General features: G+C 50.3%; 1 protein-coding gene across 10 annotated transcripts in view; it reads left to right on the plus strand.

Annotated features, from left to right (window-relative positions):
* The window catches only part of SHROOM2 (shroom family member 2), a 113,485-nt gene that overhangs the window by 51,203 nt on the left and 38,245 nt on the right, over positions 1-24,037 (plus strand). For 5 of the 10 annotated variants that reach the window (XM_032475859.1, XM_032475857.1, XM_032475858.1 and 2 more), the window contains exons 2-5: positions 4,672-4,823; positions 18,230-18,358; positions 20,165-22,460; positions 23,736-23,833. In XM_032475859.1, the coding sequence (XP_032331750.1) occupies positions 4,672-4,823; positions 18,230-18,358; positions 20,165-22,460; positions 23,736-23,833 (2,675 nt within the window). Of the gene's footprint in view, positions 1-613; positions 662-4,671; positions 4,824-11,556; positions 12,122-16,953; positions 17,099-18,229; positions 18,359-20,164; positions 22,461-23,735; positions 23,834-24,037 lie in introns of those variants that run through there. The other 5 variants (XM_032475862.1, XM_032475863.1, XM_032475860.1 and 2 more) reach the window with 4 other exon arrangements.

Here is a 24,037-nt window from a genome sequence, read left to right on the forward strand (position 1 = left end):
CCCCCGGCCCAGCCCCTGCTAACCTTGATTTCACTTCCTGTCTCGATGAATTTGTGACTCTAGGTGCCTCAGAAGTGGAGTCGTGGAATGTTTGTCTTTCTGTGACTGGCTCGTTACACTTGGCACGATGTCCTCAGGGTTCATCCCTGTTGTAGCGTGTGTCAGAACCTCCTTCCTTTTTAAGGCTGAGTGATATTCCATTGTATGGATAAGACCACACTTCTTTGTTCATCTGTTGAGGGATGTTTGAGTTGTTTCCACCTGGAATACATAACTCTCAAAAGAGAAAAACAAGATTCTGTCCTTAGGAATGTGTGATGATGGACTCATACTTGGTAAATGTGCATTTTTGAACATGGTTCAAAATTCAGCCCAAATTATTTTTCTAAGAAGACACATTATTAGCATGTGACTGCGTCAGTGTCTTCATGTTGTACTTCAGGTACAAGTTAGATTCTTCCCTTGAATACTGTCCTGTGCCTTCTTTCCAACTCAGTCATCAGGCAAATGGCATTCTCAGGTCACGTGATGTTTCCGTCGCGGCAGAGTTGGAATTGTGGAAAATCATCTGTATTCGTGGAGGTCGATGGTTAAGTCTCTTAAATGAGATTGATGTATATTCATCTGAATGAACGGTCTTCCGTTGCTGCTTTATTTTGCAGTAAGTATTCCAACATGGTAACATGAAGTCGAGGTTTAAGGGAGGAATATCTACTTTGGAAATGTCCTCAGAGGCCCATATTCTCACCTGTTTGTTGTAAATAAATTGTTTTTGTTCAGTCATGAGGCACTCTCTTCTGGGAGAAAGGAGTTATTCTGTATTCTCAATAAGGCCAGTCGTAGACAGTTTCAGCTAAAAATTGTTAGGAACTGATGTCTTAGGTTTAACCTAAGCTTTGAATGGAAAGTTTCTAATAGACTTAAAAAAATACATTACTGGCTGTCCTTAATAGCACCCTTGTTTCAGATGTGCTGTCTTAGCTCCTGTAAATACAAGGAAAGGAGGGTCCAGACCCTCCCCGGTCCAGACCCGTCCAGCCTTTGTAGCCATGGAGTGCACATGGGTAGACAAGACTTCAGTGGGCTTTGAACCAGGTGGGATTCCTGACAGTGGAGAAAAATTACTAAGACAGGACATCTCAAAAGAAAAGACCTGCCCCTGGGGTTGTGAAAAGCCTGAGTCTGAAGCTTCCCTCCTAACCTGCATCCTTGGCGTCACTGTCTTAGGGTTTTCCCCACTTTGCCCAGATGTCCCCCTCTGGGTCAGAGGGGATGGCTGTGGGCAGCGTCGGCCACACCCGTAGTTAGGCTGTGTGGCACCGGTGTGTGGAGAAACGGGTGCGCGGCCGACTCCAGCTGCAGCAGTCGGTGGTGACAGGTTGATGCAGACTTGCCCTTCCCTTGAACAGAAGCCCTGCCTCTGTGCAGGACGCGCCCTGGCTCACTTGCCCAGAGGACACTGCGGATCCAGCGCCCTGCGCCTGGCTGTCTGGCCTCCTTTACACAAGCTGCTGCTTCCCTCACAGTACCTGTGCCTCGTGCACGCTGCTGTCCCAAATCTCCCGAACCTCCACTGCTCCGAGGCCACGTGCAGTGCCACGGGCTCCGTGAAAGTCGTCCAGGGCACCCCCACCTGAAGGATGCAGACAGTCCCACCTCCGCTGGTGCTGCAGTGCTTTGCTTACGTGCCCCTCGCTTCTCCCACGGGGCTCCTCGAAGCACGGTCTCATCTCCTGGGAGCTCCGTGAGAACGTGTCAGGAAGGCAGGAGCTCAGGTCCTGCCGTGGACCTGCCGAGTCAGAGCCTGCGTTTTCGCCAAACCCTGGCGCTGTGTCCGCACGTCAGTTGAGGAGTGCTGTCCCCCAAGCCTGGGAGTGTCTTCACCGTAGGAGTGCCAGCTTTTGAGACCCGTCCGCCTCCCACAGGATCAGACGCAGGTTTCTGTGCATAGTACCTGCTCAGTAGGTACTGATTGAAAGAATAACTATGCACCCTCACTTGATGCCTGTGGCTGCTTCTGTGACTCACATGCCAGAGCATTTAGGTCGTGGTATCGTGGCGGTGGTTACCGGGCGCAGGACCACACTGTGGCAGCCACCAGATGCTTACTCTGTGCACGCTGGCTTAGTTTTCTAGATATTTACCTTCCAAAATGATGACCGCAGTGCTTTGGTGGGGTGGGTGGGGACGAGCAGTCAAGACCCTCCTCGAGTGACTGCCACCTGTTGGGCCTTGTTTGGGGGGCAGGTGCTTCTCCCCCCTACGGAGCTGCTGGCTCTGCTGGTGACCAGTGACCCCAGCTGGAGCATGGCTGGCCTCCCCGGGGGCTCCCTCGCCCCCAGGTTCGTCTTCCCTACTCAGTGGACCTGCACACTTGGGTGTTTTTAAGGCCTCTGTGACACTCCCTTGTTCTCCTCGGTCTCCTCCCTCAGCTGCCCATCTTCCACCAGCTGTCTGTGTGCTGCGGCCCCAGGCTCCTGTCCTCATCAGTTCGAGGGTCTGTTTCCCATGTCGGTGGCAGCCTCAGTCCCCACCCCTCCGGTCTTTAAGTACCTTCCATTGCCGGTCACTCCGCATGCAGGACACCTTTCCCCGGGCACCTCCTCCCACTGCCAGCTGCCCGCCTGACCCTCCCCCTGGACGGCCCCTGGGCCCCTCACCCGGGCCTGTCAAAGCCTGAGCTCCCCTCCGTGTGCCCTTCACCTGGGCTCTGCAGGGCTGAATGTGTGATCTTGGGCGGGTGGAAACGTTTCCGACCTGTTATTACATTTGGGATAAAATTGTCTAGACTTTGAAACCCGTTGTTAACTGAACGGATGGCTTCATGTATTTGATAGGAGTGGTCTTCTTGTTTATGCAGCGAGTAATTGCTTTATTAACCCGAGAGGAGTTCAGCTGTCCTCGGGTCCAGGCGGAGACTTGGGGAAATTCCATGTGGTTTCAGAACTGAGCCTCTAAATCGCTTAGTTTCCAGCTTTTTAACTCCCAGAGGGGGAACGTTGACTGCTTCAGTGCTTGGGACGGTTTGGAAGGGATTCTCAGGTTAGCCCTGGCGTACAGTGCCCTTCCAGAGCAATGAACTTCCAGGCTGTACACTAGTATACCCATAAACGGTAACCTTTTCCACTAGTTCTCCTAGCAGTTTGTAAAAATAATGGCTTTTTGGTATAAAATAGGGGTTAGCAACTTTTTTTGGTAGGAAGCCAAGTAGTAAATATTTTTGGCTTTGTGGGTCAAATTATTCAGTTCTCTCCTGTAGCAGATATAAACACATGGGTGTGGTTGTATTCCAGTAAAATTTAATTTATACGCACAAAAAAGGCAGCTGGCTGGTTTTGACTCACAGGCCATAGTTTGCCCAGCACTAGTCCAGGAAACAGGTTGGTTAATTGATGGCTTACGTGATACTGAGTTGGACTATTACTGCATAGAAAAAACTAGGTTAAGGTTTTGAAGATGAAGATTTCTTAGTATAAAATTTATAAAACGGGTGACGTTGAAGCTCTTCAGGAGCCAATCGATACGTGTTTATACGTACATGTTCATGCATACATGTTTAATACTGAGTAGGGAATGTCTTAACATACACAGCAGGGAGTAGTCACCTGGGGCTCTCATGAAAGAAATCAGATAATAAGTGTTAGCAAGGATGTGGAGAAACTGCAACCCTCATATGCAGATTTAAAACGGTGCAGCTGCTTTAGAAATGCATCTGGCTGGTCCTCAAAATGTTCACCCTAGTTACCATGAGACCCAGCATTTCTGCTCCCAGCTGAACACCCAAGGACTATAAAGACACACGCTGTCACAAAAACCTGTACACCAGTGTTCATAGCAGCATGGTAGCCAAAAAGTACAAACAACTTAAATGTCCGCCAGTGATGAGCGGATAAAGCGTGGTCAGTCCATACTGGAGTGTCATTTGGCACAAAAAGGAGCGAAGGTCTGACACAGGCTACCACGCGGTTGCACCTTGAAAACACGATGAATGAAAGGAGGCAGGCACAAAAGGCCACCTGTTGTCTGATTCTGTTTGCATGAACTTCTATTCTTGTGCAGAACAGGCCAGTCATAGACACAGAAGGCAGACTCATTTTTGCCAGGGGCTGGGAGGGTCAGGCAGGGACCGCTCATAGGCACGAGGTTTCTTCTGGGGTTAGGAAACTTCTGAAATTGTTGGTGGCGATGTTAGGCAATCCTGAAAATACTGAAAAGGCATTCATTTAGGTCGAGGTGGCTGGATTGTGTGCTGCTTCAATTATATCTAAATAAAGCTGTTACACAAATAACTAGGTGTGGGATTAATGTGTAAGAAATAACTAGTAAATAGTAGGAAAAATCCATCCTTATTTTTTAGAGAGAGGAAATGGGGAAAGTGAGTTAGCATCTTTGGATCCCTGTTGGGATTGTGTGTTCCTGAGCGTTGGTGCGCTTTGCCAGGTCTTGGGCTGCAGGAGCCCGTGGCCTTGCAGAGGCAGACCTGGGAGGCCCGCACCCCTGGCCTCCAGCGAGGGAATCAGGACGCACCTGGGTTCCTTGGCCCGTGGGTTCTCCTGGAGCCTTTCGGAGAACCTGTGGGCGGCTCGTCCCACAGGCGTGTCGTGTTCCTGGCGGGGACGTGGGGATCGCTCGCTCGTGCAGGAGGCTGACGGGACCGCTCCTCTGTTGCAGATTGAAGAAGGAAGTAAGGCTGCGGCTGTGGACAAGTTACTGGCTGGAGACGAGATCGTCGGCATCAACGACGTCGGCCTGTCGGGGTTTAGGCAGGAAGCCATCTGCCTGGTGAAGGGGTCGCATAAGACCCTGAAGCTGGTGGTGAAAAGGTAAGGCCTGGGCCTCGTGCCTCGTTTACCGACAGAGGTAAGCGCGGCGGCACAGGGTGGGGTCTGAGGGCTGGGCTGTGTCACCGCAGCCATCCTGTTTTGAACCTCAGTCCTGCATGTGCGCGCACACACTTACAGCGCTACCTCTTGGCCCAGGATGAGTCTAGTGTCAGTATACTTAAGATTCCCCCTCTGATCACTGTAGTCGATTTTGATGTATTCAGTGAATTTAAATACTCTTATCTTCTCCTTGACAGCATGTGGCTGATTCTCTGGCAGTGAGAAAACTGCTTATACTCCCAATGAAGGGGAATATCATTACGTGTCACTTACACAAGGTGGCAGGCTGCCGAGTTCTTGGTTTTTAATGCTAAAACCCAGTGAGACTGCACGGAGACTCACGGAGACTTCACAGTCAGCTGCCAGGTGTTTCTAGTGCTGTGCGGAGGTTTGAGGGGGGCCAGCTGCATATTCCTAGAAGTGAGATTGCCACATAGGAGTTGGGGTGATTTGAAGGGGTAAGAGAGCAAAATTAGGTACATGATGCTTCCGCACACGGGAGCTAGGACAGTACGCACGGGCACTGCGGCGCTGCTGGCGATGTGTCTTCCCCTTTGACTTTGTAGTTGGCTAATTTGTAGTCAATTATTTACGTGTTCCCCTCCCCACCCCGTTTTTGTTTGTTTGCTTGTTTTTTAGCAGAATTAGTGCATTCTTCAGTGGGAGAGGGCCTAGCTCAGTGGTAGAGCACATGCTTACCACGCAGGAAGTTCTGGGTTCAATCCCCAGTATCTCCATTAAAAAAATTAAATAAAAACTACAAAGATACTGTGTCCAGTATCTCTTAAAAAAAAAAAAGAATTAATGCAGTCTTTCCAAGGTTGGCTGTCAGTTTTCAAAAGTAAATTGACTCAAGCACTTGAATGTTTAGTAGAGACTTGAGGACCTATTCGCAAAGGATTTTTTTTTTGGGGGGGGGACCAAAACAGCATCCAAGGAGGAGGTTCAGAAGCAAGGAAGGAAAATCTTTCATTCTTGGCCATGTTAATTTAGCAGCCTCGTTTCTAAGTGGACTAGGCCAGCCTCCTTGTAAAGCAGAAAAGTGAAATCTCAGTGTGGCGACTGGGAGCCCTTGGAGGAGGTGGGGACGTGCGGGGACCTGAGGGGTGCTGTCCTGTTGTGTCACTCTTCCTGTGCGGTCACCTTACTAAGCCTCCTACGGTGGGATGTGTGAGATTCTCACGGACTCAGTTGGGCTTGGTGAAGATGCTGGTGACGGTAACAGAGGCTTGATCCCCAGAGGTAGGTTAGCATTGTAAACCTCCTCTGGGCATTATCACCCAGCCTCCAGGCTGATGGGGGTCCCCTCCTCTGTCTCCTGAATTGTCTCCGTGGTGGGGCTGCCAGAGCCCCCAGAGCACTAGGCTGGCTCGTTGGCTACCATCCATCTGTCCTGCAGGGAAAGCAGCAGCTTGATGGATGCTGTGTGCACACTGTGTCAGCAGGGCCGCTGACTGCAGTCCCCAGTGCACAAGGGCAGGTGGTGGACTGGGGTTATGGAAGCAAGCTGACTTGAACTGCACCAGGACGGGTGTCGCCGGAGGATCTGACAGGGACGCTGACGCTGAAGTGCTCATCCAGTAGAACTTGTCAGTGTGACTGATACTGGCCAGCCCAGGGGAGGCAGCCACACAGAAAACAGACAGAGCCGTTGACATGTATTGGGGTACAGAATCGGGACGCAAGAACATTTTCACCAGTCACACCTAACAAGGCAGAATGGAACTGAGGGTCTATGTCAGGTCTTATCGTAGGGTCCAAAGAAGCAGGTGTGTAATAACAAAGTTGGTATAGTAGTAACCGATGTAAAGGAGGGAGTTTGGATTCCAGTAGCATGCTGGATGGAGGTCACGAAAGGGCAGTTCCTAAAATGAGAAGTGCAGATAGGAAGTGAGCACATGAGAATGTCTAACTAGGAGTGTGCAGATTTGCTTTCAAGCCAGACACGAAGTTTTGGCGGTCAGGTTGGCAGAGGTCCTGTGGAACTGCCCGTTGCTGGTGCGAGGCGGGGAAACATGAGCTTATTTGATAAAATGCTGATCAGATTCTAAATCAGACAACCTTCTGGCAAATGGTTCGGCAACATGTTTTAAGAGGCCTACCTTGGGACCCAGAATTTCATTCCTGGGAACCTAGATAGTCGGCAAAAGGAAAGGACTGAAGGGAATTAGTGACTGTGCGTGCTGCAGGGTGCTGACAAGTGGTGTCAGCGTTGCTGCCGTGGAAGGATGCCCCACGACTTCCATTTGAGTGGGACACACAAAACCAATTACAGAGCTGAATAGGCCCCATTAATCAAAAAAGTTTTAATTTTTAATTGTAGTGAAGTACACACAAGAGAAACTTTACCATCTCAACTATTTTCAGGTGTACAGTCCCATAGTGTATTATTTTTATGGTAATTAAAAATACTGCTTTTTCAGGGAGGAGGAGCCCTTGGGGTTCGCTGGGCCTGTCTTCACAGGAGTTCGCAGGAGGTTTGGTCCCCAGGAGGCGGTCAGCTGCTTTCTGTGCTGGGCGGGGCCCCAGAGGGTGTGTTTGTTGCCCTGGGATCAGGACAGGGGAGGGTGTTGGAATGTCAGCCACGGTTTACTCTGAGAAACTTTCATTAGTGCACAGGGTGTGCTAAAACACACACTTTTAGGAGGGACCTGGGTGGAATACAGAAACCTTCCTCCCAACCCCACCCATCCTTCCATTTTCCCTCTGGAGAGCAGCACTGTGGCCACCAATCTCTCAGGGTTGCTTTCAGAAATGTGTACGTGCTTGAGTGTTGACACGTGCATTGGGGACTGTTCCGTGTTGAGGGCACTGAGGTCTGACTTTGGATTTCCCTGAGTGAGCCCGTGGGCCCCGTGGTCTGGGTACCCGGCCCGGTGTGTCTAACAGACCCTCTGTGCATGGACACCCGTGGCCCGCCCGGCATGTTCCTGCAGCAGACAGTGCTGCGGTGTGATACCCCGGTGCCCAGGTCTGCACGCATGTGTGCAAACATGGTCATCATGCATTCCTAGCTTGGAAGGTGCTGGGTCCGAAGGTATGTGCCTTGTGAAATTTGTTTGTTCATTTTGTGAATGTGATACGTGAAAAAAGCATTTATTGTTTAAATGGCCATTTCTGTCTTTATGAGTGAGGTTGGGCATCATTCCATGCGTTCAAGCTTCTTTTTGAACTAGAGGAAGATATTTAAGGATATAAAGATAAGCAAGCTAAATTCTGTTCAAAGCACAGCCCCTCTGCTGAGAACTGGCGGGAGGAGGAGAGAGGGAAGGTGTGGGGGCCTGTTCGCTGGCTGAGCTGACTTGGTGTCTAGAAGACTCTGGGGAAGGCGGAGCCAGCTTGTGCCCTCAAGGATGGGTGGGAGCCCCTGGGAAGAACCCCAGGTCTGTACTCCCTGTCCCCGGTTTCCTTTCAAGTGAGCAGAGTAGCGAATGACAATCTGGTTTAGCTAAAATTTAGTCTTTTAAGTAACATGTATAACAGGATAGAAGAGCAAACCAAGCAGTTTGTTCACTTTTTTTCCAAACACACTTTTGTTAATTGAAGTATAGTTGATTTACAGTATTGTGTTACTTTCTGGTGTACAGCATAGTTGTTTTTTTTTTTAGATTCCACATATGAGCGATCTCATCTGGTATTTTTCTTTCTCTTTCTGGCTTACTTAACTTAGAATGACATTCTTTAGGAACATCCGTGTTGCTGCAAGTGGCATTACGTTGTCAGTTTTTACTGGCTGAATAGTACTCCATTATATAAGTATACCACCTCTTCTTTATCCATTCATCTGTTGATGGACATTTAGGCTGTCTCCATGTCTTGGCTATTGTAAACAGTACTGCTATGAACATTGGGGTGCAAGTGTCATCCTGAAGTAGGGTTCCTTCTGGATATATGCCCAGGAGTGGGATTCCTGGGTCATATGGTAAGTCTATTCCTAGTCTTTTGAGGAATCTCCGTACTGTTTTCCACAGTGGCTGCACCAAACTGCATTCCCATCTGGTGTACAACATAGTGATTCAGTTATACACATGTATACATATTCTTTTTCATTCTTTTTCATTATAGGTTATTATAAGGACAGAATTGGGACGCAAGAACATTTTCACCAGTCACACCTAACAAGGCAGAATGGAACGAGGGTCTATGTCAGGTCTTATCGTAGGGTCCCCGTGCTACACCATAGGACCTTGTTCATCCATGTTATGTATAGTAGCTTGTATCTGCTAATCCCAGACTCCTAATTTATCCCTTTACCTTCTTTCTCCTTAGGTAACCATAAGTCAAACACACTTTTAATAACACATTTTGGTGTTTTAAAATTTTTAAAAATAATTTTGTATTACCTTTTAAAGCTCTGTGTTGGTATTATTTATGCTTATTAGAAAAGTCTGAAATGCTTTGTTTAGAAATGGTGAATAAGAATTTCAAAACCAGCTAGTTAACACGAGGATGTGTTGCTGTCATCCAGCTCCTGGTGAATGACTGCTGTAAATCCTGAAGATGCACATAGTAAGGACCTTAAACTCCAAACTAACTTACCATGCGTGCTTCCCATTTTCCTTATTACGAAGGCACCAATGAGTGCTTTTAAAATGATTTCTCAACTCCAGTTCAAAAAGATACATGCACCCCAATGTTCATAGCAGCACTATTTACAGTAGCCAAGACATGGAAACAACCTAAATGTCCATCTACAGATGACTGGATAAAGAAGATATGTTACATATATACAATGGAATACTATTCAGCCATAAAAGAAGAATAAAATAATGCCATTTGCAGAAACATGGATGGACCTGGAGAATGTCATTCTAAGCGAAGTACCCCAGAAAGAGAAGGAAAAATACCATATGATCTCACTCATATGTGGAATCTAAAGAGAAAAAAAAAGACACAAATGAACTTATTTACAAAACAGAAACAGACTCACAGACATAGAAAACAAACTTAAGGTTACCAGAGGGGAAAGAGGGTGGGAGCGGATAAATTAGGAGCTTGGGATTAACAGATATTAAGTACTATATATAAAGTAAACACAAGTTCCTACTGTAGAGCACAGAGAACTATATTCAATATCTTGTAGTAACATATAATGAAAAAGAATATGAAAAGGAATATACACATGTATATATATGAGTGAAGCATGCTGTACCCTGGAAATTGATACAACATTGTAAACTGACTATACTTCAGTTCAAAAAATAAAGAGATTGAATGAGGAAAAAAATGATTTCTCTCAGAGAATGACACATGTTACCGATTTATCTAAATTTGAATCTCACCACTCTCCTTTCTTCATCCCTCGACAGCCACTGACCTGACTATCTGACTTCTGTCTCATAGATTAGTTATACCATTTTCTAGTGTTGTATGTAGAACTCCAGAATGGATCTTGTACTGTCAGAAAAAGAGATTCGTTTATAAGAAGGCACTCTGTAAATTCACAGACTGAGCCGCAGACACATACATATCAAATGTTGCCCCACCTGATTTCGGCCTCACTACCTGCACAACACAGGTACCGTAAGATAGGCTGGCTTTACTGATGAAGGGTGAAAACGGGGTAGGCTCCTGAGGCTCGGAGCGCCCAGCGCGGGTGAGGGTGCTGTGCAGGGTTACGGGGAGAGGCGTGTGGTGCAGCTCAGCGCACGATGTGAACCCGTGGTTGTGGAAACCAAGTGGGAACGGTGGTTCATGGCCAGCTCCCTCCTGCGCGTGCCAGCTGCTGGCTGTGCTTGTCCTGTTCCAGCGCATGTGCTGAGCGGGGCACCTGGCCGCCAGGCTCGGGCTGCGGCAGGCCATTTTCACAAAGTGGTGGCGTCTGGTTTCCCGGGGCGTGGGCACCCCGTGTCTTGTCATTGTTGAGGGGCCAGGGCTAGGAGACCGATGCTTCAGAGGCAGTGGCCCTGATCACTGTCCCCAGACAGGTGGGAGCCAGCAATCCTTTCTCCCAGAGCCGTGTCCGCTGGAAACAGAGTGGTAACAGCTGCCCCACCAAGTGCACATATGGTCCCTTTGCAGATGCCCAGGTGGTACCCGCAGTGTCTGCCCAGGAGTCAGGCGAGCCAGGGGACTGGGGGAGACAGGCAGGGTGGCACGGTCCTGCTGGGCCCTGCCTCCTGGGCACTGCTGTTCCCTGCCTGGCGGAGCAGGTGCTGCTCACGGGAGCGTTCAGGCGGCGGTGGTAACCTTTTCCTGTGTGCCCGTGTCTCCGTACTGGTGTCACCTGTGCTCTCTTCCTGGGTGTGTGGCCCCGCCCCAGAGAGCCCGATGGGCACATCCGGGGTGGATTCGGGCGCTGGTATTTCGTGAGGGCCACGGGCCGTTTCCTGGGTGGTCATAGCACTGGTGTAAGCAGATGTGCTTGGAAAAGGTTATGGCCAGAAACTGGGTCACAAGTGGAGGTGCGGGCAGCCCCTTGCTAGGGTAGATGAGCTGAGGATGGGGAGTGCCTGCCGGGGCTGGGTGCAGGCGTCGCTGCCGGTGCTGTGAAATGTGACTGAGAGCTCTGTGTGCGCAGCGCCGGGACACAGTCATCCGTTGTTCTCAGATCAGAGGCTAATTACCATACGTCCAGCTCTTGAAAAGTACATGTGATTTCAAACACCACCAGGAAATTTTCTTTTAAATGTCAAACCATAAATTACTGTCTAAAACTTGTAATTACTCTTCTGGTCTTTCTTCCAAATTTATTTAGTAATATTAGTCTTGTTTACGATGAAGTACTCCTGCCACCTCATTGGTCTTCTTACTCTGGAGCCGTCCAATGCTGCGAGCAGTTTTGCCAGGGCCAAATTACCAATAGGGTTGATTCGTATTATTTCCTGCCTCTTGGCTGGCAGCCTGAAACTCTTCGTGACTCTAATTACATCGGCTAAGCTTGCATTCAGGAGCAGATTAACACCCACTGGTGGAGGTTCACTGCAGGCGGGGTTCGCCAGGCGGGGTGGCGTGGGTATACATTTGAAGAAAGGAGGGGTCCGGTCTAGTGATGCAGCTCATGCTTGCTGGGAGCAAGTTTCTAGCAACGTGCATGGGTTTATGGCTGTCACTGAGTTGCAGGGAGTTTTGCACCAAGCCAGTGTGCTGCTCTGCCCCCCTCTGCTGCTGGGTCCTTGGAGCTGTCCGAGAGCAGGTGGCTCTGTGCGTGGCTCCGGCATTGATGAGCACAGATGTTCCTGAAGCAGCTACGCGCAGTGGTGAAGCCTAAGGAGAAGGGGTATCTAGGACCCCATCAGGTTGTGTCCCCCCTCCCCTCCCCTCCCCTCCCCTCCCCTTCTGACCCGACCCGCGAGCTCTTCCGGGGGCAGAAACTGTGTGTGTTCCAACAGAGGGTGTGCGTCTTATTGGGGGGGGGGGCACTGGTGGGTGTTGGCAAAAACTCAGTGCTTTCGGAGGGTGGTCTGAGTGATTTGTTCAATTTTCAGGAAAGTTTCTATTTTGAGCATTTGGGGGATGGTGGCGCTTTGCTTCTGTGTTTGTTTTCTTGTTAAAACAGTAGACACAGAGGTTTATGTTCAGCAGTTGGGTGTGGACACTGACTTGTTTGGGCTGCTTTCCATTCTTGTTTTTATTAAGTGAAGGCAGGAGGAAGAAATCCACACAGAGGTCAGAGTTGCTTTATTTTGGGAAAGGTTGCTTCTGTTCAGATTTAGACTTAGTGTGTGGCTTAAGCAACTTAATTAGATGAATCTCTTATTGTGTGAGGCATTTCATAGTCTAAACCAAGAAGAGAGTGGTAAGATGTTAAGGTTTTGTCTTTTCATTGCAAGGTACACAAGTGGTGTTTATGAAAGTTAGTTTGAAAATGCGGATGGTGTCAAATGTATGACAGCATGCAGGGGATGCTTCGCTTCCTTTTCTTTCTGTGCTCTGACGTGTAAGGCTCACTAGCCCTGCTGCTAATCCCCAGGGCTCCTTACAGTTACATTAATGGTTGCACACTTGCGTGTCTTTGCCAAAAAGCCGTTCTGTTGAAATGTAGCTGGGAAGTTGTGTTCGTGCCTTTCTGAGACCAAGATGAACTAAACTGTGTGCTCAACAATCGGGGATGGGGGCTGAGCACCCAGGTGGCTGGGACGGAGCCTTTCCAGCGCTAGTAGTGCTGGGTGACACGGTCTTTTTCAATCCCCCCTTTTCAAAAGTTAGCAGAAGAAAAGCCACGTCATTTGGCTCTGATGCTGCCTGTGTTCATTATGTGACATTTCTGCTCAGGCTTTTCTGCGGACGCACCCGGGGGAACCGCAGAGGCTCTGGCAGGCCTGCACTGCCCTTGCCCTAGGGGACAGGTGAGGGGTACCCGGCCTCAAGGAGAGGAACCCTGATGTTTCCATCCCATGCGAATGCTGCTGCTCAGCCCTGGCGCTGACTTAACGTGCAGCTTTGATGTCTTAGATCGGTTTCAGCTATCGAGGTCACTCGGGAATTTTTATCTTGACTTAATTCTCCTCGTGTATAAAGGCAGGAACTACTGGACCCTTATCCCCTTTTATCAAGCGTGATATCACCCTCCACAGCATTGTGTTGTCAGAGCACTGCCGGGGAAAGAACTCTGCCTTTTGTAAAGCGCTCTGACCTGAGTTTTTGTGGGTTCACGTAACGTATGTCAGAAGCTCTGCAGCTGAGTGGCTCACAGTATCCCTGCTCCTGTGAGCTTGCCGCTGAGTGGGCTGCGAGGCGTGGACCACAGATGCTCTGACCAGTGGTGACTCCCACCGAAGGAAGGAGGGCTGGAAGCTGAAGTCGGCGGTCAGTCAAGCTGTCCTTTGGAGGCTGAGGTGGCTTTGAGGCACAAACAGGGACTTGTGTCAGTGATCCCAGGGCTTCCTAAAGAGGCTGGCAGAGGGAATGGGAGAGGGGGCTGGTGCAGGCGTGCCGGGCCCGCCCCAGTCTGTACCTGGGTGATGCCAGTGCTGCCGGCCTGGGGGGCACACCTGGAGTGCTGCAGGGGGCCAGGGCTTCGCTGTGGCTGCTGGGAGCCACCGAAGGTTCTGGAGTGAGGGCAAGAGCTGCCAGAGCTAAGCTGCAGGGAGCTGGTGTTGTAGGTAGGAGGTGGACACAGACTGGGAGAGGGAGAAGCTGTCAGCACATAGGCTCCTGGAGTCTGACTAGAGCAGGGAGGAAGTGGCGGTTCAGGGCAACGCTCCACTTCATGGCTGTAGGGTGGTGCTTTTATGTTTGTTCCCTTTTTAAAGGTGAAAAAGGGTGTTTGCCATTGTCATTCTCTAGCCCAGGTGCCTCCTCAGCATCGCAGGGGCCTGTCCCCTCTTCAGGTCTGTCTCTCGGGGAAGTGCACCCACCCCTTCCTACACTCGGGGGCTCCCTGCCTGGGGCTTGCCCCAGCTCCCCCAGGACTCACTGGGGCCCCCTGCACAGAGCTCGCCCCAGTCCCCCCAGGACTCACTGGGGCCCCCTGCCCGGGGCTCGCCGAGTCCCCCCAGAACTCTCTGGGGCACGGTCGCGGGACTTGCCAGCCTGCCCTGTGCCCAAGGCCCTTCCCACTGCTGTCCCCTTGCCTTCCTCCTAGATGCCCCCAAGGCATCTCTCTTGGTCTTCCTTTCCTGAGGCGTCCCCATCGCCAGTGTCACTGCAGCCCCACCAGCACCCTGCGCATGACCCCCATCTCCTTGTCCAGCAGGGCCCTTCCCTCCCCGCGGGTCTCCCAGCCACAGGTCTGCTTCTGTCGGACCAGCCACGCTCCTGGGGACCCAGTGCAGACTGTGTTTATTGGGTGAGCCAGTGCCTGTTTGCCTCATTAGGAAAGGTTAGGGAAAAAGCACTCAAGAGAGTTGGGGTTTTTTTTTTTTTTTTTTTTTTTTTTTTTGAGGAGAAGGAGGGAATTCTGTTCATTGTGCTAACGATAAACATTTCATTGAAGCACTTGTTTGAATAATTCCTTTTTAAAAATGAATTTTTGATGTCTAGATCGGTTAATTTTCAGTGATATCCCAGCATTTTTAATATTTGTGGCCTGAACCCCTTCCTTTGAAAAAAGGCTGCCTAGTATATAAAATTATTTTTTAAAACTGGAGTAAATTTAGATTAATTTTGGTGTGCAACTTTGGGGAAAGGTTTCAGGGAACTGTTGTTAGGATGAATAATTCCATTTGGAGTATCTTTACAAGACCCAGTGTTGATAGTCTCCAGCATCGCTTTTGAATATTTATACAAAAGGAAAATTATACACCATTAAAAATCATTTTAGACGAGTGACAATGGCATGGGAGAATGCTTAGCAAACCAGGCAGGCTGCAGAGAGGAAAGGACCCACCAGGTCTGCAGGATGCTCTCATCTGTCTGAAACAGGTGGAAGGAGATGCAGAGATGTTACCCGTGGTCATCTGTAGGTCATGGGTTGTTTTCATTTGTCGTTTTATTGGCTTTTTAATTTTTAAATTTTCTGTGTTTTCTGCAATAAGCATGTGTTTTAAGGTATACAATCATCTGTAGCCATTCGAATAAAAAGAATTTCTTCCCTGTGTGCTGGGATGACCCTGGTAGTGACCCTTAGCCTCTGGTGGGGTGACTGTGGAGCTGCCGGGATTGGGGAGCCCCATGCACAGGGGGAAGGGTCAGCACCCCCACCCTGGCCATTATTGGTCAGGGCTGTTTGCTCCCCCATCCTGTGTCCACACTGCCTGGCACAGAAGCACGGCCTTGGGCGTTTGTGGGCTGAGCCCTGCAGTTCTTCGGGCTGTAGCGAGCCCAGCACTCTGCCTCTGGAACAGCTCTCCCACTCACCCCTCTTGGCTGTTTCTAGGGCCAGAAACCACTCCCTCTGTTCCTCCCTCCAGTAAGGAGCTTCCTTCCTGAGAGTGGTGGAAGCTGAGCTGAGGGACAGTAAGTGTGTGAGACCACTAGGTGGCGCCAGAGCGTTCCGTCCCCAGAGCTTTGCTGTCCGGCGTCTGGTCCTTTCCGGGTTGTGATGGAGTGACCAGCACTCAGCCGAAGGCCCTCCTCTCTCTTAACCAACGCAGCTCCAGCCGTTTCAGGCCGTCAGAGGGGCTGACAAACAGAAACCAGCCTCACCCTTCGTTGATTCCCCACTACATTCACATACAGTAGAAGATTCTGAGGACAAAAGCACATATGTGGTGGGAAAATTGACTGTCCCCAGTAGCCATGACACCATTACTTACAGCTTGTACATACAACCCTTTTCACTGTGTTTTCATTTAGTTTTTAATAAAAAAGGCCTAATTTGCACCGTAACCTTTGACTTTGTTCTCTTCAAGTAGAGATGTGTGTCTGTGTACAGACATACCTTGTTTTATTCTTCTTCACTTAATTGCGATTCACAGATACTGCGTCTTTCACAAATTGAAGGTTGTGGCAGCCTGGTGTTCACTAAGTCTTTGGCACCATTTTTCCAACAGTATTTGCTCACTTCGTGTCTCCGTGTCACACTTGGGTAATTCTTGCACTATTTCAAGCATTATTGTATTTGTTATGGTGTCTGTGATCAGTGATCTTTTAAGAATTATTTATTTATTGTATTTAATCATTTTATTTCGGTGGTGGGGAGGTATTTAGGTATATTTATTTTTAGAGGAGGCACTGGGGATTGAACCCAGGACCTCGTGAGTGCTAAGCACGTGCTCTACCACTTGAGCTATATCTTTCCCTCTGTAATCAGTGATCTTTGTTATTACTAGTCTTAAAACTGCTATGACTTACTGAAGCCTCAGATGATGGTTAGCTTTTTTTAACAATAAAATATTTTTAAAGGAAGGTATGAACCTTTTTTTACACATAATGCTGTTGTACACTTTATAGCCTACAGTATAGTGTAAAAATAACTTTTATATGCACTGGGAACTCAAAAATTGTGTGTGACTTTATTACGATTGTCGCTTTATTGTGGTGGTCTGGAACCCAACCTGAAATGTCTCCGAGGTCTGCCTGTATTTTCTTTTACAAAAGGAGCAGAAATACTTAACTCTTTCCCTGGAACACAACTGCTCCAGGAAACCAGCTCTTCCCAACTTGTTACAGTTACAGAGTTGAACTATGTTGCTGCAAAGTGTAAGGCATTTTCTTTTCCAAGCCTTTTTTTCCTCTTTGCCTGCAGTTTCAGTCTAGTTTATTTCCTTCATTAATTAACCGTAAAGGAAGATGACAGAAATTATGGATGTTATAGCACAGAAAAAGTCATCTGAAAATGAAATTCACATGGCCAGAACCTTCCTTACCAGGATTTTGAGAAACTCTATGAGGTACAGTCTTGGTTTACACTCCCTTTACTTCTATAGTATGATGAATTTTTCTATTTTATGCTTTAGTTCATAGGAAACGATCATAAAGTCAATACATTCCACATTTTGCCACCCATGTATATTTCCTTGTTAACTATCGGAGTCATCAGAAGAAGATTTACATCTTAAGTGATTTTTGATGTTTCTTTAATATTCTTTATTGCATAATATTCTTCAATGTTTTCGCCTACCTGTTGGAAGGATGTTTGATCTCCAGCAAGAACTTAAAGAGGCTCCATTGCACTCTTGCCCCAGTCTCGACTGGGCTGTACAGTGTCCGCAGCAGGCGAGTTCTGTCCCAAGCTGAAGATGTAGGCGTCCCAAGGGCAGTCGTCTCCCGGAGCCTCTGAGACGTTCATAGGCAGCTGTAGAGATCTCCAGCTGGGCGTACCGTATCACACCTGGCCCGGTGTGACCAAAAGTCTAATCAACCACTGACAAATGGTGGGGCAGGGCAGGCTCCTGCCACGTTCAGAAGCCCTGGCAGGAAGGGACTGGAGCCTGTTGGTATAGGTGTGGTGGATTGTGGTGATTCCCATGACAGGGTCCCTTAGTTGACTGCAGACACTTTGAGCAGCTCAGAGGAGTAAGTGTCCACTACTCTCATAACTACAGATGGCCGTGTTCATTTAGGTAAGTGAGTGAGTACACAGGGACTCTCTGGGACCCAGCTGAGCCGGGGGCTCCTCGAGCTTTTTGCAGTCTGGTGCCTTCTCCTCAAGGAGGCTGAGGGCCTGTGCAAAGTTTTAGTGACACGGGAAAGATAGAAGATGCTGCTTGTGGTCTTTGATGGGGGGTGGGAGGGAGATGGGGAGGGCAGGATTTATGTGCTTACTTAGGATAAACTTTGAAGCTTGAGGGTGGGTTCGTTTTGGAGCCCGTGCGTCTCACTCTGCGCTTGGGTAAGTTCTCCAGCAAAAACACGAGTGGAACGTGCTTGTGCCCAGATGCTCCTGTCCAGGCAGGAGGGCACCTGACAGCAATGTGGTACATCACGCAGAGGTCGCCACGACTGAGCCCTGCCTCTACAGCTGTCTTGGCTCGGAGTTGTCCTTGGTGTGAAGTCCCTGAGTCGTCTGCATCCTTTTTCAGGAGGGGTGAGCTGAGCTGGAGGCCTCACTCCTGGCACGCCACCAAGTTCTCCGAGAGCCAGCCTGAGATGGCAGCATCTCCGTTCTCCGCCAGCACCTGCCCCTCTTGGCCTGGCCGGCACCACACCAGGTAGGCGCTCGTTTCCCACTGGGATGGGAGGCTGGTTTCACGTTCCGCGACACCCAGGACTTCCCTCCCCTGTTGTCATACTGCCTTTCTTTTCAACTTTTCATATATTTCTTAATTGAGGTACACTATGTTTATTTACTATGTTAGTTTCAGATGTACAACATAGTGACTTAAAATTTTTATAGATTATATACTCCATTTCTAGTTATTATAAAATACTGGTTGTATTCTCTGTGCTGTACAATATACACTTGTAGCTTATTTATTTGATATACAGTAGTTTGTACTTACTATTCTCTCTCACCCCTCCCCCTTCTCTGCCCACTGGCAAGCACTAACAGTTTGTTCTCTATATCTGTGGGCCTGTTTCTGTTCTATTTACTTGCTTTTGTTTTTTAGATTCCACATAGAAGTGGAAAAACATACAGTATTTGCCTTTCTCTCTGACTTATTTCATTATGCATAATACCCTCCAGGCCCATCCATGTTGTTGAAAGTGGCAAATTTTCATTCTTTTTTTTTTGACTGAGTAGTAGTCCATTGTGTGTATGTACACAGACACACATAAATACACACACACACACACACACACACACACACACACTCCACCATTTATTTATCTAGTCATCTGTCGATGGACATTTAGGTTGCATCCATATCTTTGCTATAAATAGTTTATTTGTTATAAATAGAGCTGCTATGAACATTGCGGTGCGTGTATCTTTTTGAATAGCGGCTTCGTTTTCTTTGGGTATATACCTAGGAATGGAGTTGCTCAGTCATATGGTAGTTCTATTTTTAGTTCTTTGAGGAACCTCCATATTGTTTTCCACAGTGGCTGCAGCAGTTTACACTCCTGCCAGCATTTGTTACTTGTGGTCTTTCCTATGATAGCCATTCTGATGGGGGGAGATGACTGTGCTTTTGATTTACATTTCTCTGATGACTAACGGTGTTGAGCATCTTTCCATGTGCCATCTGTGTCTCCTATGGAAAAATGTCTTTCCGCATATTCTGCCCATTTAAAAATCAGGTTTATTTTTATGTTGAGTTGTATGAGCTGTTTGTATATTTTGGATATTAACTCCTTAGCAGTCATATCATTTGTAAATATTCTCATCCAATTAGTAGGTTGTTTTTTCACTTTGTCACTGGTTTTCTTTCCTCTGAAAAAGCCTTGACGTTTAATTAGGGTCCATTTTGTTTGTTTGTTTCCTTTGTCCGAGGAAACGGACCCCCCAAAAATATTGCTGCGATTTATGTCAGTGTTCTGCCTGTGTCTTCTTCTATGGCTTTTATGGTTTCTGGTCTTACATTTAGGTCTTTAATCCATTTTGAGTTTATTTTTGTATGTATTGTGAGAAAATGTTCTAATTTCCTTCTTTTACATGTAGCTGTCCAGTTTTCCCAGCACCGCTTACTGAAGAGACTGTCTTTTCTCCACTGTCTGTTATTGCCTCCTTTGTCATAGATTGACTGACCGTGTAAATGTGGGTTTACTTCTGGGCTGTCTGTTCTGTTTCTTTGATCTTTGTGACGGATTTTGTGCTGGTACCATGCTTTTTGAGGACTGTAGCCTTATAGTATAGTCTGAAGCCAGGAAGCATGATACCTCCTGCTTTGTTCTTTTTTCTCAAGATTGCTTGGGCTGTTCAGGGCCTGTTGAGGTTCCACATAAATTTTGAAATTATTCTAGTTATTCTAGAGTTCTTAGGGTGCGTGTGGGCACGTCTGCCACGTGTGTTGTCTATTCGCTTTGCTGTGACCTGCTCTAAAGCTCTGTTCCCTGTTCTCCCCATGTCCAAGCTCTTCCTCCCAGGACCTGTCGGGGGCGTGGGAGCACACGAATCTGCAGCGCACCTCTGACCACTTCAGCTCCCTGGGGAGTGTGGACAGCCTGGATCAGCCTGCCCAGTCCTACCCCGCCGGGTGCCTCTCAGCCGCCAAGTCCAACAGCAGCATCGACCACCTGGGCGGCCCAAACAAGCGGGACTCAGCTTACAGCTCGTTCTCCACCAGCTCCAGCACGCCTGACCACACCCTGCCCAAGGCGGATGCCTCTTCCACCGAGAACATTCTCTACAAAGTGGGCCTCTGGGAGGCTTCCACGATGGGCAGCAGCCGGCAGGGCCTGGCCGCCGGTGACCCTCAGGGCCTGGAGGAGAGGCTTGGGTGCTTCCCACCGAGGGTCCCCTGTGACAGCAGCAGAAGCCCCATGACTGAGGACAGTCCTGAGCCCAAGCTGGCTGCTTCTGGGAGGTCCAGCTTTGGGCCAGTCTGGTATGTTCCCGATAGGAGAAAAGCCCCTTCTTCCCCTCCCCGGCCCCCTCCCCCTCTCCGCAGTGACAGCTTCGCTGCCACCAAGGGCCACGAGAAGCCTCAGGGCCCTCCATTCTCAGAGGCGGCCACCATCCAGCACTTTCTGGGCCTGAACCGTGCTCAGCCCCAAGGCGACTGGAGACCAGAACTGACTGATCAGCCACAGAGAGCGGCACTCCCCGGGGACAGGAGGAGAACTGGGAGCTCGGGCTGTGCGCCGGGTGGACCCGTGGACTGCGGATGGCCATTTGGGGACAGTGGGCTGAAGGGCCTCCCGGGAGCTCCCAGTCGGCTCCAGGCCTCCCTGTCCAGCACAGACGTCCGCTGCCCGCAGTCCTCGAACGGATGCCAGCACCCGCGCCACTCCAGTGATCAGAGTCCCTTCCTCCACGAGGGGCCCAGGGCCACCACGTGGCTCAGGGAACAGCCTCCCGCTGAGCGCTTCCAGAATGACAGCCCCACGGCGGTCGGGTGGCCCGGCGCCGCGGACCACAAGGGGGACAGCGATGTGCAGAGCCGCTACTACTGCATGACCTCCAGACGCGGCCCACAGGGGGGCGCCCCCGCCGCACAGCTCCGGGAGGGGCACCCGCGCCCGGACGCATCCGCCGGCGCCGGCCTGCAGCCGCGCTGCCAGCCGCCCCGGCACGAGGGGGCCCCGGGGGCCCGGCCGAGAGGGCGGGCTGCGCCGACGGAGGGCTGCTGCCCAGGGGCCGAGGAACCCCCCGGCGCCAGCCTGGGGGGAAAAGCCGGTGTAAAGAAGGTCACAGGAGGCTTCGCTTGGGCCGACGGGGGCGGCGGTGAGATCTGCCCCCTGCAGACGCCGCTGCTGCACTCGCTGAGCCGGGAAGGGGCGCGCCGGCCCGACACCAGCTGCGAGGGCTCCTCAGAGAGGCCACCGCCCGAGGCCCCGGCCGGCAAACCCCTGCGGAGAAGCGACCGGTTCGCCACCACCCTGAGGAACGAGATCCAGCTGCGGAGAGCCCGGCTGCAGAAGAGCAGGAGCACGGCCACGCTGGCCGACCCCGGCTCGGCGGAGGCAGAGGAGGCCGAGGCCGAGGTGCGTGGCTGGGGGGCGCAGCTTGGCGGTGGCGTGGGGGCCACCCCTGGAGCTACCTTCACTGGCACCTATAAGGATCACCTGAAGGAGGCCCAGGCCCGCGTCCTGCAGGCCACGTCGTTTAGGCGCCGCGATTTGGAGCCCAGCCCGGCGGACCCCGAAACCGTCCCCTGCGTCTGGGAGGCAGCCCCAGCCAGGCCGCCCTCGTGCGCTGCAGGCCCTCCCCACACTCCGCGCATCAGAGGCCGGAGGCGCTTCACGGCCGAGCAGAAACTGAAGTCCTACTCCGAGCCCGAGAAGATGCACGAGGTGGGGCTGGCGGGGGATGACCGCCCACGCCAGCACCCTGGACCTCCGGACAAGGCTGTGCGCACGTTTGCAGACAGGTGCAAGTTTTTTGAGGAAACCAGCAAGCCTGTTCTGCAGTGGCCTGGGCAGAGGCCAGCGCCTGGTGAGTTCCCCAAAGAGATGCCAGAGAGGCCACTGACAGCGGGCCCTGGAAAATTGGGACAGGTGGGGAGATCAGACCCGCCTCAGAGACTTGGGACCTTTGCAGAGTATCAAGCCTCGTGGAGGGAACAGAGGAAAGCCCCGGAAGCCAGGAGTTCTGGGAGGTACCACTCCGCGGACGACATCCTGGACGTGGGTCTAGACCAGCACGAGAGGCCACAGTACATCCACGAAAGGTCCCGGTCGTCGCCCTCCACCGACCTCTACAAGCAGGTAAGCATCCTGAAGCCAGCAAAGACAAAGTTGCCCCTGACCGCATCTTTCTTTTTTTTTGATGCAAACCCCTCACCCAACTCCCCAACCTCGTCTTAAGGCATGTTTAGGACACCCTCATAATACAAAGGCCCGATGCCGGTGTTCAGCTGTCTGAGCATTTCTGTGCACCAGTTCTTCTGGAGCCAGCTTGTGTGAAAGGTACCTGGGGACAGGGTACGTTCACGACAATTGCAGGTGCTCCATTTTCAGCCACATCTTGAGTTCCCAGCCTCATCCTTATGTCTTTCTTAAGCTGCCTTCCTCTCTGATTAGCTTGCCCTTGATACGAAAGGAAGGACCTGGTGGAAACGATGGAAAATGGTGAGTCCTTTGAAATGAAAAGAAATGCTTCCAGTAATGACGTAACACGACGCATGACAGACACTTTTCAAATATTGATATAACTTCATATTTTTAGTATTATTCTTAGTGATTTTTTTCTTTGTCAGATATTTAAAAAGATGCTCTAGCACAAATGTCATTGAAAACACAGTGCGTTAAACTATTGCACTTTTTTTAAGGTAGGAGTTTTGATGGTGAAAGTTAAAGTTTTCTAAAAAGTGACATACTTGTATCCCTGTCACAAAGTCTGCAGTTGATCTCCCTCTCTCTGCTTTTTCTGCCCCCTTAAACCTACATTTGTCTATTTCAAAGAAGAGATTTCCTGTGGCATTAGATGCAGTTTCTTACAAAAGGAACCAGTAGTCAGGTTGTTATGCAATCATGAATATGTGCTTGTAAGCTTCCCATTTCCACGTGGCCTCCTGGTGGGGACACTGGGAGCCTGTGTTTCTGCCATGGCGGTGCCCCAGCCTGTGCCCTGTGCGGCGTGACCTCTGAGAATTACTTTTTTGCTCAGTCGAGGGGGCAGGATGCCATATTCTGAATCCCAGGGCTTGGGGCTTCACTGCAGTGAGTCGTAAGCAGCTGGATCTGATTTGATGAGGGTTTCCTGGACTGCATGTCACACAGCGTTACAGCCCTCACATAGGAGTTCTGCTTCCTGCCCAGAACTGAAGGGGACGCAGGGTCCTGCTGAGTCATTTGGATGAGACCTTTGGAGAGCTGAGCTTGCCAGTCCCGTGGCCGGCTGTCAGCACGAGTCGGCAGCCTGCGTCATTGCCTTCGTGGTCCAGGCTCACAGGCCAACCCACAATGAGGGGGTTCGTGATAACAGAGGTCCTGAAGGAGGCCACTCGATGACTGGGTGTCTCATTGTGCTGCCCTTGGCAGGAGGCATCCGTGGGACGGCAGAGGCAAGCAGCGGACCCCGCTGAACACAGAGAGCTTTCCTCCTCAGGCTGGGCCGAGGAGGGACATCCCAGCCCAAGGTAGGAGAGTTCTGGATCTGGGGCTGCTCAGAAGGCGTCTTGGGGGGGTGGGCTGCTGTGTGGGGCTGAACACTAGGTTAATGTGGTTGGGCGTCTGGCTTTGGCCACACGTGAAGTGGCTGTGAACTAGGTGCGATTTCCCAGGGACCCGCACCACTGCTGCCGACAGAAGCATCCCCAGGGCGGTGACGCTTCGAACGCCAT

The sequence above is a fragment of the Camelus ferus genome, chromosome X, assembly GCF_009834535.1.
Source record: "Camelus ferus isolate YT-003-E chromosome X, BCGSAC_Cfer_1.0, whole genome shotgun sequence".
NCBI lineage: Eukaryota > Metazoa > Chordata > Mammalia > Artiodactyla > Camelidae > Camelus > Camelus ferus.